Source organism: Schistocerca serialis, chromosome 6 (genome assembly GCF_023864345.2).
Source record: "Schistocerca serialis cubense isolate TAMUIC-IGC-003099 chromosome 6, iqSchSeri2.2, whole genome shotgun sequence".
In the NCBI taxonomy this organism is placed as follows: domain Eukaryota; kingdom Metazoa; phylum Arthropoda; class Insecta; order Orthoptera; family Acrididae; genus Schistocerca; species Schistocerca serialis.
In genome coordinates, this window is record NC_064643.1 from 136,597,191 (window position 1) to 136,614,841 (window position 17,651).

Here is a 17,651-nt window from a genome sequence, read left to right on the forward strand (position 1 = left end):
TGTAGAAGCCATAGCCCTATTCTCTGCTGCATGAGGAAAATCAGCATTTCAAAGTGCAGCCCTAGACTAGCTACTACATCCTCCAAAAACATTACTCGATATCAACAGTTTCAGAAACCTGACTATCATTATCTAAATACGTACGGGAAACTTTCAAAATATGCCCTCACAATTTAAATGCTGTAACCCACTGTCACGGAAGGCGCAGTGGTTATCGCACCTGCCTAGTAAGTAGATCCCTGGTTCGATTCCCGGTCTGGTACACATTTTCGCTCGTCTACATTTATACTCTGCAAGCCACCCAACGATGTGTGGCGGAGGGCACTTTACGTGCCACTGTCATTACCTGGCTTTCCTGTTCCAGTCGCGTATGGTTCGCGGGAAGAACGACTGCCGGAAAGCCTCCGTGCGCGCTCGAATCTCTCTAATTTTACATTGGTGATCTCCTCGGGAGGTATAAGTAGGGGGAAGCAATATATTCGATACCTCATCCAGAAACGAACCCTCTCGAATCCTGGACAGCAAGCTACACCGCGATGCAGAGCGCCTCTGTTGCAGAGTCTGCCACTTGAGTTTGCTAAACATCTCCGTAACGCTATCACGCTTACCAAATAATCCTGTGACGAAACGCGCCGCTCTTCTTTAGATTCGTTGATTCTGCTTAATGTCTCCCTGCAGTTGATAGCAGTCATCCCCCTTCAATTTACATATATTGAGACATATATTTTAATATAACTTCTGGGGCGACTATGATCGAGAGCCTTTAACTATGAGCCGCACTTGTTTACATATGATAATGAGAGGAAAGAAAAAATAGTTCTATTTTATGAACTGCCTCGATGTTATGTTTCGCCAGAGTCTGTGTTACCTTTTTTGCCAGATTCAGTGTTACCTTTCTCGCCGAATACTGTTACCCGTTTTGCCGAATCTGTGTAATTTTTTGTCAAATGCCTTGTTTTTTGCCAGTTTTCGTAATTTTGCCAATTTCGATGACACTGCCAGTTTCGGAGTATTTTCCTAATTACGGTATTTTTCGTCAATTTTGCTTTTTTGCCACTCTTGCTTTTTTGCCACTCTTGCTTTTTTGCCGTTTTGCTTTTTTGCCGTTTTGCTTTTTGGTCAGTTTCGTAGTTATTCTCTTCTCCGTTTTATTTTTCGCCAAATATGTAGTTCATTTACCGAATTCGGAGTTATCTTTACCAAACTCTAAGTTATTCCTTTTTGCCTATTCCTTTTTGCCACATTCGAGGTTGTTTTTGGCCAAATTCCGTGTTACTTTTTGACAAATTTCGTGTTACCTTTTTTGCCAAATTCGCCGCAATCCGGTGTTTTTCACGCAGTTCGGTGTTTTTCACGCAGTTCGGTGTTTTTCACGCAGTTCGGTGTTTTTCACGCAGTTCGGTGTTTTTCACGCAGTTCGGTGTTTTTCACGCAGTTCGGTGTTTTTCACGCAGTTCGGTGTTTTTCACGCAGTTCGGTGTTTTTCACGCAGTTCGGTGTTTTTTACGCAGTTCGGTGTTTTTTCATGCCACTCTCGCTAAATTTTTCTTGTTAAATTCGGTGTTTTCTCAAATTTCCGTGTTTTTTTTTCCTTTTCCTGTGTTATTTTTTTCCAATTTCGGTGTTGTTTGTTTTTTGCCAAATCCGGGGTTAGTTTTGACATGACATGATAGTTAGGAGGAAATGAACATTTATTTTAGCGCCGAGGAAATTAGAATCAAATGGAAGTTCAACATTCAACAACTAGCACTTACGAAAATGGAGAGCAGCCGTTCTCAGATTCATAACATTTTTTTATACGCGAAAATGACAAATATCGCAATATTTTGTAAAATTCGCCGATAGTTCGTTAAAAATCGTCATTTTCGCGTTATCATTTTCGTCAAATTTTCCTGTCCGTAGTGATAACATGTCCGCATAATGCAGATGTAAGCTGATATCGAGAGCTGCTCTAAATATTTGTATCGACTACTACAGTAATGGAAATCTACATTACCGGCCACGGTGGCCGAGCGTGTCTAGGCGCTTCAATCCGGAACCGCGCTGCTGCTACGGTCGCAGGTTCGAATCGTGCCTCGGGCATGGCTGTGTGTGATGTCTTTAGGTTTAAGTAGTTCTAAGTGTAGGGGACTGATGACCTCAGATGTCAAGTTCCATAGTGCTTAGAGCCAAGTCTACACCGGCCCCGCCTGCCGCGTTTTGCAGGAGGGCGTGTCGAGCCCCGGGTCGTCGCCCGGCGCCGGCGCCGCCGCTGGCGAGGTGCCGGGCGAGCTGCGCAAGGCGCTGGAGTGGGAGCTGTCGCTGGACGCGCGCGACCTGCGCTCACACGCCTGGTACCACGGCGCCATCCCGCGCCAGCGCGCCGAGGACATCGTGCAGCGCGACGGCGACTTCCTGGTGCGCGACTGCTCCTCCCAGCCCGGCAACTACGTGCTCTCCTGCCGCTGCAAGGGGCAGCCGCTGCACTTCGTCATCAACAAGGTGCGTGCCGCACTGACACTGCATGGATTTCTTGTTCTTCTTCTGTGGCCCTACAGTTCATTGTGAACTTTGGAATCTTCAACAGTTCTCCGCCAAATATCACGATCCAACGCTCTAGCTTCCCCTCCCTTACAGCCCATTTCCAGAAGGTCTTCCACGATTCCATCTATCCATTTCGTTCTCCATCGATCACTTCCTCTTCCCCCCCCTCCCCCCCCCCCCCCTCCGTGGACTTCCAATTACTGTGGAAACTCGATTAACCAGGCTAATTACTGTCGTAAGCTGTTCGGTTAATCGAAAATCCAGACAATTGAATTATTAACAAAAGTGATTTTTGTGTCAACTCAAGAAAAAACTGCGTCGCCCTCGTATGGATATCTTTTGGATATTTTGTCATATGCATACATAACGTTAGGAGTTTATTCAAGCAAGAAAAAAGAATTAAATTTGTTAAAATTGACAAAAATCAATGTTTTTAAGAGATTAGAGACACTTTTTCATACACAAGTACACACACTGAAGAGCCAAAGAAACTGCTACACCTGCCTAATATCGTGTTGAGCCCCCGCGAATACGCACAAGTGCCGCTATACGACATGTCATGGACTCGACTAATGTCTGAAGTAGTGCTGGAGCGAATTGACACCATGAATCCAGCAGTGTTGTCCATGACTACGTGGGGGAGCACATTTCTTCTGAACAGCGCGTTGCAAGGCACCCCAGATATGCTCAGTAACATTCATATCTGCCGAGTTTGGTGGCCACCAGAAGTGTTTAAACTGAGAGTGTTCCTGGAGCCACTCTGCAGGAATTGTGGACGTTTGGGTTGTCATATTCTCCTGCTGGAATTGCCCAAGTCCGTCGGAATGCATAATGGACATGAATGGATGCAGGTGATCAGACATGATGCTTACGTACGTGTCACCTGAAAGAGTCGTACCTAGACGTATGAGGAGTCCCTTATCATTCCAACTGCATACGCCACACACCATTACGCAGCCTCCATCATCTTGAACAGTCCCCTCCTGAAATGCAGGGTCCATGGATTCATGAGGTTGTCTCCATACATGTACACGTCCATCCGCTCGATACAATTTGAAACGAGACTCGTTCCACCAGGCAACGTGTTTCCAGTCATCATCAGTCCAGTGTTGGTGTTGACGGGCACAGGCGAGGCGTAAAGCTTTGAGTCGTGCACTCATCAAGGGCACACGAGTGGCCCTTCGGCACCGAAATCCCATGTCGATAATGTTTCATCAAATGGTTTGCACACTGACACTTGGTGATGTCCCAGCACTGAAATCTGCAGAAATTTACGGAAGGGTTGCATATCTGTCACTCTGAACGATTCTCTCCAGTCGTCGTTGAACCCGTTCTCGCAGCATCTTTCCCGGCCGCACCGATGTCGGAAATTCGAAGTTTTACCTAAGTACTGATATTCGCGGTATACTCCTGAAATGGTCGTACGGCAAAAATCCCCACTTTATCATTATTTCCAAGATACTGTGTCCCATCGCTCGTTCGCCGATTATAACACAACGTTCAAACTTAGCCGTGTGGAGTGGTCGCGCGGTTTCAGGTGCCGTGTCACGGATTGCGCGGCCCCTCCCGCCGGAGGTTCGACTCCTTCCTCGGTTATGGGTGTGTGTATTGTTCTTAGCGTAAGTTATTTTATGTAGCGTATAAGTCCGCCCCTCGTGGTCTCGCGGTAGCGTTCTCGCTTCTGGAGCACGTGGTCCCGGGTTCGATTCCAGGCGGGGTCAGGAATTTTTCCTGCCTCGAGATGACTGGGTGTTGTTGTGTCGTCTTCATCATCATCATTCATTCCCATTACGGTCGGAGGAAGGCAACGGCAAACCACCTCCATTAGGACCTTGCCTAGTAAGGCGGTGCGGGTCTCCCGCATCGTTCCCCTACGCTCTGTAAAGAAGCATGGGACTTCATTCCATTTCCACATAAGTCTAGAGAGCGATGACCTCAGCAGTTTGGTCTCTTAGGAATTCACACACATTTGAAGATTTGAAAGTCACTTAAATCTTGATAACCTGCTATTGCAGCAGCAGTAACCGATCTAACAAGTGCGCCCGCCGGCGGGTGTGGCCGAATGGTTCTAGGCGCTACAGTCTGGAACCGCGCGACCGCTACGGTCGCAGGTTCGAATCCTGCCCCGGGAATGGGTGTGTGTGATGTCCTTAGGTTTGTTAGGTTTTAGTAGTTCTAAGTTCTAGGGGTCTGATGACCTCAGAGCCATTTGAACCATTTGAACAAGTGCGCCACACACTTGTTTCTTACATAGGCGTTGCCAACCGCGGCGCCGTATTCTGCCTGTTTATATGCCTCTGTATTTCAATGCGCATGCCTATTACAGTTTCTTTGGCGCTTCACTGTATTTTATTAAATTACTAAACTACAGCACCCTTAATCGTGAACTACCTAACAAAAGTCCCATAGGACAGTCACTGTAGTTTAATTTTGTTTAAAATATCTTGTAATTGTCATTTGACATAAAAAAAAATTTCTCTTCATTGCTGCTACATTTATTTGTAGTAAACTCGCGGAATCACGTACTGTTTGTTTTTCGAACCATTTGAAAGCAGGGTTTCAAACGCTTCCGTGTGAAATGGTCCTGCATAATTTTCTGCATCTACGTTTTCTTCTGTTTCATCTGCTTGCAATTCGTGGTGTTCGATGGCCGCGCGGAGCGCCGGCGGGTAGAGCACAGACTCGACAGTGCAGAGATATAACGATGAGCCAAAACATTATGACCACCTGCATGATAGCTTGTTTGTCCATCTTTGGAACGAAATACGTTACCTATTCTGCATATCAGGGATCCTACAGTTGTGGAAGTATGTGACATTAGAAGTCTACGCACCAGATCACGGAATTCGCGAAAACAACGGGCCGCTGATTTGCGTACGTGGTGATGGCAACCCAGGTGGGTTCCATAGGACTTACATCAGGCAAATTTGGTCGCCGAGACAACATAAGTTCATTATGGTGCTCCTCAAACCACTGTAGCACGGTTCTCGCTCCGAGAGACGGACAATTACATTGCTGAAAGATGAAAGCGACGTCGGGGAAGCCATCAGGTATGAAAGAATGCAGATGGTTCGCAGCTGTTAGCGTGTCTTCGATTACTAACATAGGTCCCATGCATACGTAGGAGAAAATCCCCCGTAGCATAATACTGCTCCCACCAGCCTGTGTCTGTGGCACGCTACACGTTTCGAGCCGCCGTCCACCTCGATGACGGCGTTTGTGGAGACCACCATCGACCTAGTGATTCACCCGAAGAGCCGTTTCCATTGATCGACAGTCGAATCCCGATGATCCCATGCCCACTGCAATCGTAACTAACAATGTCGTTGGGTCAACATGTGAACAAGTAGGTGTGGTATGGTGCGGAGCACCATGTTCGACAGTACACGGTGAATAGTGTGCTCCGAAACACTAGTGCGTGGACCACCATTGTGCTCATACGGCAGAGATGTCACAGATCACCATCTGTCCTGCTTTGCTGAGCAGAAAAGCCTCCGAACAGTCGTGGACGTCCAATCATTTAGCGCCTAGAAGTAGTTTCACTGTCCTCCTACCTCTTTCTGTAGGTGCTCACGACAGTAGCATGTGAACATTCGACCAGCCTCTCCGTTTTTCAGATACTCACTCATTCATAGGGTTTGCATAGTAATAATCCGCTCCTTGTCAAAGTCGTTTATCTCAATGGATTTCCCCATTTGCAGTCTCTATCTTCGCTAGGGTGATCCCCCATGCGGTTTGCTCCGCTTACACACTTTTGTCACCGCGTCAATTGCCACAAAGCCACCAGGCGGCAGTCAACGTCGCGATGGGCAGTGGCAATGACGTTTTGGCTTATCGGTGTGTTTGCTCGAGGTTGATAACCCAGATTATCCTGAATGCGTATAACTGAGGTCCGGTGAACTGAGTCCCCACAACAATATCCTTTTAGTTATTTACATATCATCATCCGTGCCACACGCTCCGCCCATCTCAATCCAGATGATTTCACTATTCTTCTAGTGTTTTTCTAGTAGATGGATCTGCATAAATAGTATACACCTCATGACTGTACCTCCCTTTCTATGTTCCTGTTTTACAGTTTGGGCCAATGATTCTTCGCAAGTTTCTAAGACGTTTACATTGACGCGAAAAAATTACAGCACCAAAAAATAACTAACGTAGAGTAATGAAATTTCGAGAATATATTCGTCTAGGTAAGATAGTTCAGAGATTAACGTTGCAGGATCATAGGTTAATACTGTGAACATGTGTTGTGGTTGAATCTTTTTTTTTTACGCAAATGGGGACAAAAACGACAAAATTCTATATAAATACGCCACTTTTATGATATGCACGATCTCGTTCTTGTCTAACGTAAATGCAGTCTTTCAATTAAAGACTTGGCCTATGGGCTTTCTGATGACTTATATACATGCCAGATCTTTCTAAAGGGTTGACGTGTCCTGAAGTACTAAATTTTTACAGTAGTCCTTTTGATAATAGCCACAAGGCCGAAAATGGAATCCATAGTGAATTTTATGAGCAAATAGTATTTGCTGTTAAAAGGAACCATGATGTCCTCAAAGAAATTTAACATGACTGCAAACCCTAACCACACAAAGTCTGAAAAGAAATGCAACCACTTGTTTATATGCAATAAATTAAACAGTTGTTCTGTTGCATTACAACAAACGACCTATCCTCCCACCCTCCCCAGTTAACAAGCTCTTTCCTCCTCAATTGTGAACGGATCGAAATAAATAATTCTTCGATAATTCGGAAATCATTAGGTGTGATGTATATGTAAAAATTCCATATTTTCCAATGTGCTGACGATTCCACCTGGTTAGAAAATGATCTTACATCACGATATTTAACGTAATTGTCTTTCGAAAACAAAAGATTACTGAGTGTACCTTTCACTGTCGTCGGGCTGTGTGTGTCATGTGATAGGTTATCAGAGGGCGAGTACGGATTTTCTGCATGTTTCAATGTCCCAATTGTGAAGGGTATTCCTGCTAATGGTTTGCACATTTCTTATAATTAGAGATTGCACCTGTTGGTTGTGCTGTCTTGAAGTTTCATTCTTAACCCTCTACATGCGACATATCTAGCCAAAATGAAAAGCAATTGATTTATTTTCATATCGCACTTGAAGAGCAAACGATTGCATTGGTTAAGAAAGACGCGATTGTCAAAAGAAAGAGAGCTACTGAACACCCAATCTGTGGTGAATGGCGGGATCATCTGCTGAACGTAAAACAAGAAGGTGCGCAGGATGTACTAAGAGAAAGAAGGCAACTAAAACAAATACCTTGTGTAGCTCATATCAAACAGTTTTGTCGGAGAACTGTTTCACACCGTACTAAAAGCGCAAGGCTCGATGAGACTGCCTCATGAGACACTCGAGTTTCAGTGTAACGATGAACAGCTTGTCACCTGGAACAATCTACCGAAATGTCAAACACTTGCGATCATAAATAGGATCCAAGTGCTTTTCTGAAAATATTTATCACAAATGAAGATACAGGATGCTCATTCATGTCATGGTCACAGGAAAATATAGTCCCCTCGTCAAAATGCCAGTGGGACACATACAGGGTTACTCATAAGTACCTCCGGGGTTTCATAATACGACTGCACGGAAACTACAAGGGCTACAGAAAAATGACACCTATCGGTGGACTAGCTTAGCGCCCGCTGCTTCGCTCGCGTACACTGCATGCTCTGCACAGATTTTTTTATTAAATAGAATTTGTGCTTTGTATAGAAACTGCGACGTCTTATAAACCTTTCGCACCAGTTAAGGTCGTAGAAGCATGGTCTTTTACACATATGCTTCTGACCAAAAAGCGTTTCTGGTAGCTGGAGTCGGAGGTCTTTGTTAATCTTGCCTTTTGACTTGTTGTGGTGATGTTTCTATAGAAACTTTCATCCCCTAAGACGTATTTCTTTAGAAGGCAAATAGCAGTTTTCATAGATTTAGCATTAAAAATGATTTCGTAATTGCAATATTTTCATAAAACATTCCAGCCTCTATTTCACCACATATTTCCATTCACTTGGGGATTCAATTTCCAGAAACGCTGAAACCACGTACTTTTTTTTATTTCTAACCGAGAAGTCAAATACCAATTTTCATAGATATAGCTTTAAATTGCTTTAATAGTTCTTTAATATTCACCCATTATTTCTCCCCCCTTACTGGTTAAATTTCCACAACTGCTGAAACCCGTATTTATTTATTAATTTCTGACCAAAAACCCAAATGCCAAATTTTGTAGTTCTAGCTTCAAAATTGCTTTAATAGCGAAATATATCCAGAAACCTTTCATCCCCTATTTCACACCCTTATGGGTGGATTTCGAAAAATCTCATATTCAGATCAACACCCTCTCCAAGTTTCATGTGCCTATCCTTAGCGGTTTGGGCTAGGCAGTGATGAGTAAATCGGTCAGGACTTTTCCTTTTGTACACAGAGATACGAGTACAGCACCTCTCGAAGGTCCAACTCGTAATACAGACCGTCGTGCAGATGCACCAAGAGGCGAGAATATCAGAACATGTAGGCAAATCATCCCCTCTGCACTGTCGCGCATCGAATCGGTTACCGCCTGCGTGTGTGCAACCCAGGGAACAGATCTGCATAGCGAGCTGCAGGCATGTATTGACATTTTCGGAGTAACAAACGATGTCAGTATTAAGCACCTTTAATGTGAGTTAAAGCCTTGGAGGGATGCTCCATCCGCTGATATGTGTCTGTATGTCTTGCAGTTTTTGCGTAAACATCGTCTGAAACTCTGGAGGTACTTATGAATAACCCTGTATGTCTCACCCCCTCCCTCTGATGAGAAACGATTTGGTGGGAAATACACACATCAAAAAAAGTTTTGCATCACCTCGGTTCCCAGAACTCCTGAAGACAGATGTTGACTGTGGATATTGTATCACAGACACAATCCCTTTGACTGTTCAGAGATGTCACTAAACCCGCCCAAAGATGTAAACATCCATGCATGAGGAGCGCCTATTAGACAGAGGGGAGTCCGACAGCCCGTCAGTTCCAGTCATTCCACCTGGAAGGAGGTACACGGCTCATGTTGTCTTTAGTTCAACCATGCCTAGACGGTCAATATCGCGGTTCGATCACGTCCGCATTGTTGCTTTGTGCCAGGATGGGGTCTCAACAAGGGAAGTGTCCAGGCGTCTCGGAGTGAACAAAAGCGATGTTGTTCAGACATGGAGGAGATACATTGAGACAGGAACTTTCGATGACATGCCTCGCACAGGCCGCCCAAGGGCTACTACAGTGGATGACCGCTACCTGTGGATTATGGCTCGGAGGAACCCTGACACCACGCCACCATGTTGAATAATGCTTTTCGTGCAGCCACAGGACGTCGTGTTACGACTCAAACTGTGCGCAATAGGCCGCATGATGCGCAACTTCACTCTCGACGTCCATGACGAGGTCCATCTTTGCAACCACGACACCACGCAGCGCGATACAGATGGGCCCAACAACATGCCGAATGGACCACTCAGAACTGGCATCACGTTCTTTTCACCGATGAGTGTCACATATGCTTTCAACCAGAGAATTGTGGGAGACGTGTTTGGAGGCAACTCGGTCAGGCTGAACGCCTTAGACACACTGTCCAGCGAGTGCAGCAAAATGGATGTTCCCTGCTGTTTTAGGGTGGCATTATGTGGGGCCGACGTACGCCGTTGGTGGTCATGGAAGGCGCCGTAACGGCTGTACGACACGTGAATGCCATCCTCCGGCCGATAGTGCAACTATATGGGAAGGATATTGGCGAGGAATTCGTCTTCACGGGCGACTATTCGCGCCCCCATCGTGCACATGTTGTGAATTACTTACTTAAGAATAACGACATCGCTCGACTAGAGTGACCAGCATGTTCTGCAGACATGAACCCTGTCGAGCACGCCTTGGATAGATTGAAAAGACCTGTTTATGGACGACGTGACCCAGTAACCATACTGAGGGATCTACGCCAAATCGCCGTTGAGGAGTGGGACAATCTGGACCAACAGTGCCTTGATGAACTTGTGGATAGTAAGCCACGACGAATACAGGCATGCATCAAAGCAAGAGGGCGTGCTACTGGTTATTAGAATTACCGGTGTGTACAGCAACCTGGAGCTACACCTCTGAAGGTCTCCTGTATGATGGTACAACATGCAATGTGTCGTTTTCATGAGCAATAAAAAGGGCGGAAATGATGTTTATGTTGATCTCTTTTCCAATTTTCTGTACAGGTTCCGCAACTCTCGGAACCGAGGTGATGCAAAACTTCTTTGACGTGTGTATTTTTTTCATATTGTTATTTCTGACGATGATATTCATTAAAATAATGTCTTTTCACACCGAAAAAAATTGGTAGTGAAAGGTTTGAATCCTGGAACTGGTTTTCTGTAGCGTCGTAGATGTACTAGTGTGCTGTCGCCTAGAGGAAACCGATGCATGCAGGGTTTGGCTTAGCGCTATAAACGTGACGAACGAACGTACACGCGATGTCATCGTTTAAAACCGCTTCAAAGGGTTACGTGAGATGGCAGGCCGTTTGTACCAAGAGAAACTGCCGTACGAAAGGCGCGAATAATGGCGGCAATCGGAGCCAGAGGGCGCAAGGTGAGATAGGCGTCCGGAGCGCGCATTCAGAGTTTGCGCTGCCGGCGGCTGTGAAAGCTGCCGTTTGAAGCATTGCTCGCTTCGCTGCCCTGACACGCGTCCGCCCCGGGCTGTTTTAGAGAGCGCGGCGCCGATCAATTCATCATTGGAGTGGCACTCTCTGTGCTAACACTGCGACGGGCGTCGCATCACCGCTGACGAGAGAGCTGCTGATGCTGCTGCTGCCGCAGCCGGCACTGATGCAAATTTCTTTTTCAATTGCCGGCTAATTTACGTAAAGCACTCTTGATATGCTGGACATCGAGCGGAAACAGGCGAATCGAAACAATGCCGAACATGGTGCCATTTCGTGGATTACGTGTGTTATCATATGGCTGATTACAGCAATGTGTTTTTCGCCATTTCATGTTGTTTTATCGACCCCTTTCCTAGAGTGTTGCAGGGATGCTGACAGAGGAAGGCTAGCAGTAGTAATTCGTGCATCCTTATGAAAGACTGTTCCTGAAACCTACGATAATTTTCACAGTCAGACCTTACCAAAGATGTCCATTACAAGCCACTAAAACGATCAACCGCTCAAGTGGTCCCAGTTTCATGTTGCAAAAAAACGTATTTAGAGTATTTCATATAATTATTGACCATGTAGAAAAGCTCAAAATGCTGTCATAACTACTCATTAAGTACGAGGATCACTCCAAAAGAAATTCACACAAATTTTTTTTAATCCATCTTTTTATTCTACATGTTCGAAAGTTTTACAGTGTGTAGGTACATCCTTTAGGAACATTATTTTCATTTCTCCTCATAATTTCCATCCCTCTCAATTGCCTTGCGCTGTCTTGGAACCAGCGCCTGTATACCCGCACGGTTGGACCTGTTGGAGCCACTGTTTGGCAGCGTGCACAAGGGAGTCATCATCTTCAAACCTTGTTCCACGAAGAGCCAAAGATATTATAGTCACATGGAGCCAGGTCAGAACTGTAAGGCGGATGTTTCAGTGTTGTCCATCCGAGTTTTCTGATCGCTTTTTGAGTGACATGTGGCCGTGCATTGTGCAACAGCAAAATATCCTGCTTTTGCCGATGTGGTCGAACACGACTCAGTCGAGCTTGACGTTTCTTCAGTGTCGTCACATATACATCAGAAGTTATGGTGGTTCCACTTAGCATGATGTCCACAAGCAAGAGTCCTTCGGAATCGAAAAACACCATAGCCATAACTTTTCCAACAGAAGGTGTAGTATTGAATTTTTTTTTTTTTTTCTTGGGTGAATTTGCATGATGCCATTCCATTGATTGCCTCTTCGTCTCTGGTGAAAAATGATGGAGCCATGTTTCATCACCTGTCACAGTTCTTCCAAAAAATTAGTCTCCACCATTCTCATACTGTTCAAAAAGTTCGCTGCATACAGTTTTTCTTGTTCCTTTGTGAGCCACTATCAACATCCTGAGAACGCACCTGGCACGAATCATTTTAAACGCCAAAACTTTCAGTATTCTGCAAACACTTCCTTAACCTATCCCAACGTAGCGTAACAATTCGTTCACTGTGATGCGTCTGTCAGCAGTCATCAATTCGTTAACTGTCTGCACATCGTCTGGAGTGTGTGCAGTACGAGGCCTGCCGCTGCGAGGACAATCCTCAACATTGCCGTGTCCGCTTTCATCACGTAACCTGCTTGCCCACCGACTAACTTTACTGCGATCGACAGCAGCGTCTCCGTACACCTTTTTCAACATCTTGTAGATGTTTCCCACTGTCTCGTTTCCACAGCCTAGGAATTCTATGACAGCACATTGCTTCTGACGAACGTCAAGTGTCGCAGCCATCTTGAAGACATGCTGTGACGGCGCCACTCACGGGAACAGGTTGAACTAAGTTTGAAAACAAGCGAGAAGGATGTATCTATACACTGTAAAACTTTCACACATGCAGAATGAAAACTGTATTTTTGCAAAAATAGTGTACATTTCTTTTGGAGTGACCCTCGTACTATGATCTTATTTCAAAGGTGTAACGCAATAAGCCAAGTATTAAAAGACAGACACTGTATAATACATTTTCAAATGTAAGGTGAATGGCGAGAAGTGCCAGAACATTAAAATAACAACATTTTTAAATGCAATATTTAAAAATTACTGCTTTCGCTGTGAATAAAACACCTACAAACGTCTTATTAAAAATGAGTTTTTCACGCGCAAATTACCCACGTTATATTCATCTAGCTTTTGAGAACGAGAGCACGTAGTGACTTCCAGCCAACTTAACACACAATTTAGAACAAGGAAGAAACTTTTTGTCGCTGACAGCCCCCACGAAATGAAGAAAGGAAAAAGTTTATCGCTTACTACCGTTTCTGATGCTCATTCAGTAAAACATCACCACGAGGCATGACATTTAAATTTATTACTTCTTTACTACGAAATGTATTGGCAACAGATTTTGCAGAGAGCATCCACTGAATGTGCCTGCAAAGTGATATAACCCGTAGTTCAGAAGATAATATTTCGTTGACGCCCACCTACGTGAGGAAAAATGATCATCATAACAAAATAAGAGAAATCAGAGCTCCAACGAAAAGATTTAGGTGTTCCTTTTCCCCACGCGTCATTCTAGAGTGGAATGGTAGAGAAATAGTATGAAAATGGTTCGATGAATGCCAGGCACTTAAGTGTGAATTGCAGAGTAACCATGTAGATGTAGATGTAGATGTAGATGTAGATATGACGTCATAAACATACAGATGTGCGAAAAACTCACTTTTAATCAGACCTTTGAAGCTGTTTTATTCATGGGAGAAAGCAGTAGTCTTAAATATTACATTTAAAAATGTTGTTATTTGAATGTTCTGGCATTTCCCACCATTCACCTTGCATTTAAAAATGTATATATTTAGACAACAAATGAGAATGACTCTCATTACACCAGTATTATTTAATGTATATATAGACAACGTCGTAAAGGCATGGCAGAATAAAGTAGCGCACCATTATAAGATTAATAATAAACTTGTATATACACTCTTGTTTGCAAATAGCCAAATAATCTTAGCGGATTGCTAAGATAAATTACAGAGGGCAATTTGGTCTTTGCACACGCTACCAGATTGTTATAATATGACGGTATCTAAAAATAAAACTAAGCTGGGGGCATTCCACGGTAAGGAGCATTTAAGAACAAAAATAATAATTGATGATAAATCGTTAGAACAAGTATATAATTTTATTAAATACCTTAGATATGAGACGTCATATATTATATGCAGTGATGAAGAATGCAAATTGTACGAATTTTAACTGTTGGTATGTACTATATAAATTGCACTCTTTTCAAAAAAGTTAGGAGACAGTCTAGACGTTTACAATATTTTGGCAGTACCAATATGTGTGGTCCCCAGTCTATGGAGGAGGATTGAAAAAGCGGAGACGAAACCTCTAAGACCACTAGCTCGTTACAAACTCACACTTCGGAAGTGTAATAGTGAAGTTACGAATGTACTGACCGTAAAAAGCACAGTTTGGAAGAAATGGCGTGAACACATTCAAAGGACGTCAGCTGAACGAAATATGTACTGTAATACTCAAATACACACCACCAGAGAAAAGAAATGTTGGGCGTCCTAAGAAGAGACGGGAAGATTAGCTACAATCTACTTGAAATTGGAACAGACAAGCGTGCGTAAACTAATACTGGATATGATGACGATACTACCGTACCAGTGTTCGGTCGACGCACCGACTCAGGGCACAGCACGCCGGTATTTCAGAATACTCAAGAGTCTGCTTAAAGCGAGCAAAACACGAGGTCCTGCCGGAATTTTTGTAGGATTTCACACTGCGTACGCCGTGTAATTAGCCCATTTCCTGGCTAACGTTAACGAGATCCGCTCGCGCAACGGACAGACCCGTGTGGCTTTAAAAGAGCGCAGGTTACTCGTGTTTACAAAAGCACAGAATTACAGACCAATGTCGCTGACGTCCGTCTGTTGCGAGATCCCTAATCATATTCTGACCTCAAACATTACGACTTTTGTACAAGCTTCTGTCAAAGGCACAGATACAGGAAAAAGACCAGTAGTATGGAACACAGCTTTGATTTACCCGTACACGTCCTGCAAACAACAGATGCAGGTGCACAGTTAAATATGCGAAAGAACTTGCTCCCATTCTAGCAGCAGTTTATCGTAGATCGCTGGAGCAACGGAGGATACCTAGCGACTTTAAAAAAGCTCAAGTCATTTCCGTTTTCAAGAAGGGTTGTGGGGCAGATTTACATCATTATAGGCCTATATCGTTGCATTAGTCTGTTGTAGAATCATGGAACGTGTTTTATGACACCGACGCGTATAAGGCATGAAAGGCGTTCTGTGGTATGGCAATCCATGCTGCATTCACCTGGTTCCGAGGTTCATCTGAGGTGGTTGGTATTGGGTCGCAGCGCTGTACATGTCGTTCTCGGCTGGCAACAAACCTGGTGGTCCAGGACGAAAGGCTGACATCCTATGACACCAAGAAGGCACGTGTTCGTGCAGCAACATCTGGTCGTGCGTTGTCTTGCTGAAAAATGGCGTCTGGTGTATTGAACAGAAAGGATGTGGCTGCGGGTCGCAGAATGTCGTTTACGCAAGTCACCCTACATTATAAGTCCTTGAGTTTCCGCTGTATGTCTTGTGCAAATGCCTCGTCTGCGGCGAACCAAAATGCTGCCATCATTGTCAAACAAACAGGACGTGGATTCGTCCGAAAACACTATCTCATGTCATTCCTGTCCCCAGTGACGTCATTCTATACAACATTGCCGTCTACCATGTTTCTGCACATTCGTCAAAGGTAGGCGGAGAAGTCGCGGCGCGCACGTAACCCACGCCGTAATAAACGGCAACAGACTGTCTGTCACCCCTGACAGTGTACGATGCATTACACTGTTTCAATACAGCCGAGGGGGACGTAGATCTGTCCTGTACTGCCGTTCGAATGAGATGTCGGTCGTCTGTTGGGGGGGGGGAGTTCGGGTGGTGTATGTCCTAGTCGTGTTCTACTGCCTTCTGTGAACCACTCTTCACACACCCACTGCAATGCCGAAACACTTCCTCCCACATGACCAACAGTTTCGCGGAAGGATGCATCACATTGTATCACGCCAAAATGCACCCTTATTTCGAACTCACTGATTTCTGACGGGACGGTCCGCGCATGCGTCTGCGAGACATCCTGCATGTCCACCACCTTCAGTTTATGGGGACAACGAGAGCCGCAGGCACATTTTACTGGTAGGTGGTGTTGCGCCACGATATCGATGTTGATCTTGAACCCGCGGGCCGACATGGTAATAATGCTAATCATTTCTGCCGAACACACGAGGGTGAGTCAAATGAAAACTTTAAATTTGTAATAACAAATCGAAATTTCGCGCCGTTATCCTGTAATTTGGTAAGTGTGCTACGAACAGCGTGCAGTATGGCATAGTGCAGATGCACACATACTGTCGCAGTATCAGTATAAAGATGGCCGCCCCACTTGCGACTTGCACCAGGGAAGAACAGCGTTCTGTTATTCGGTATTTGCGTAGTGAAGATGTGAAACCTATTGAAATTCATCGCGGATGAAGGTTCAGTACGGTGCAGCAAGTCTACGAATGGAGTAGGAAGTTCGCAAATGGTGTGACTTCAGTGGAAGGTGCTCCTCGTCCAGATCAGGCACAACGAGTTCACAGAACACTGGAGCAGTTGAAGCCATAATGAAGGAAAACCGCCGAGTGACACTGAATGACATTGCAGCATGTTTGCAGATTAGTCGTGGGTCAGCACACCACATTGTGCATCATGTGCTCCAGTTTCACAAAGTGTCTGCAAGATGGGTGCCACGGCAGCTGACTCCTGAAATGAGAGAACGACGTGTTGATGCTTGTGAAGAACTTCTTCAGCGCTTTGAACGAGAAGGTGATGGCTTCCTTGCAAGAATCGTTACTGGGGACGAAATCTGGGTTCACTTCCACCAACCAGAAACGAAGAGAGCGAGCAAGGAAAGGAGCCACATCACCAAAACCAAAGAAGTTTCGAACAGAACCATCAGCAGGGAAGGTTATGCTGCCTCTCTTTTGGGACGAAAAAGGCGACATTTTGGAGCATTACATGCCTAGAGGGACCACTGTCACCAGTGCATCATACACAGATCTCCTAAAAAATCATCTGCGGCCTGCAATCAAATCAAAGCGACGTGGATTGCTGTCAGCAGGTGTCCTTCTGCAACATGACAATGCAAGGCCCCACACTGCCCGTACAACAGTTGTAACAATCGCAGACCTGCATTTAGAGTGTCTTCCTCATCCATCATACTCACCAGACCTTGCCCCAAGTGATTTCCATATGTTTGGACCACTCAAAGACGCAATGGGAGGAAATAAGTTCCACTCTGATGAAGAGGTACGCCACGCGGTGCATGAGTGGTTGCGCGGACTAACGAAAGAATTTTTTTCTAAAGGAATTTATGCACTT

General features: G+C 44.8%; 1 protein-coding gene across 1 annotated transcript in view; it reads left to right on the forward strand.

The window, feature by feature from the left end:
• The window catches only part of LOC126485103 (breast cancer anti-estrogen resistance protein 3 homolog), a 1,126,433-nt gene that overhangs the window by 999,787 nt on the left and 108,995 nt on the right, over window positions 1-17,651 (forward strand). Inside the window, exon 6 of the mRNA XM_050108726.1 lies at window positions 2,206-2,481. Within this exon, the coding sequence (XP_049964683.1) occupies window positions 2,206-2,481 (276 nt within the window). The remainder of the gene's footprint in view (window positions 1-2,205; window positions 2,482-17,651) is intronic.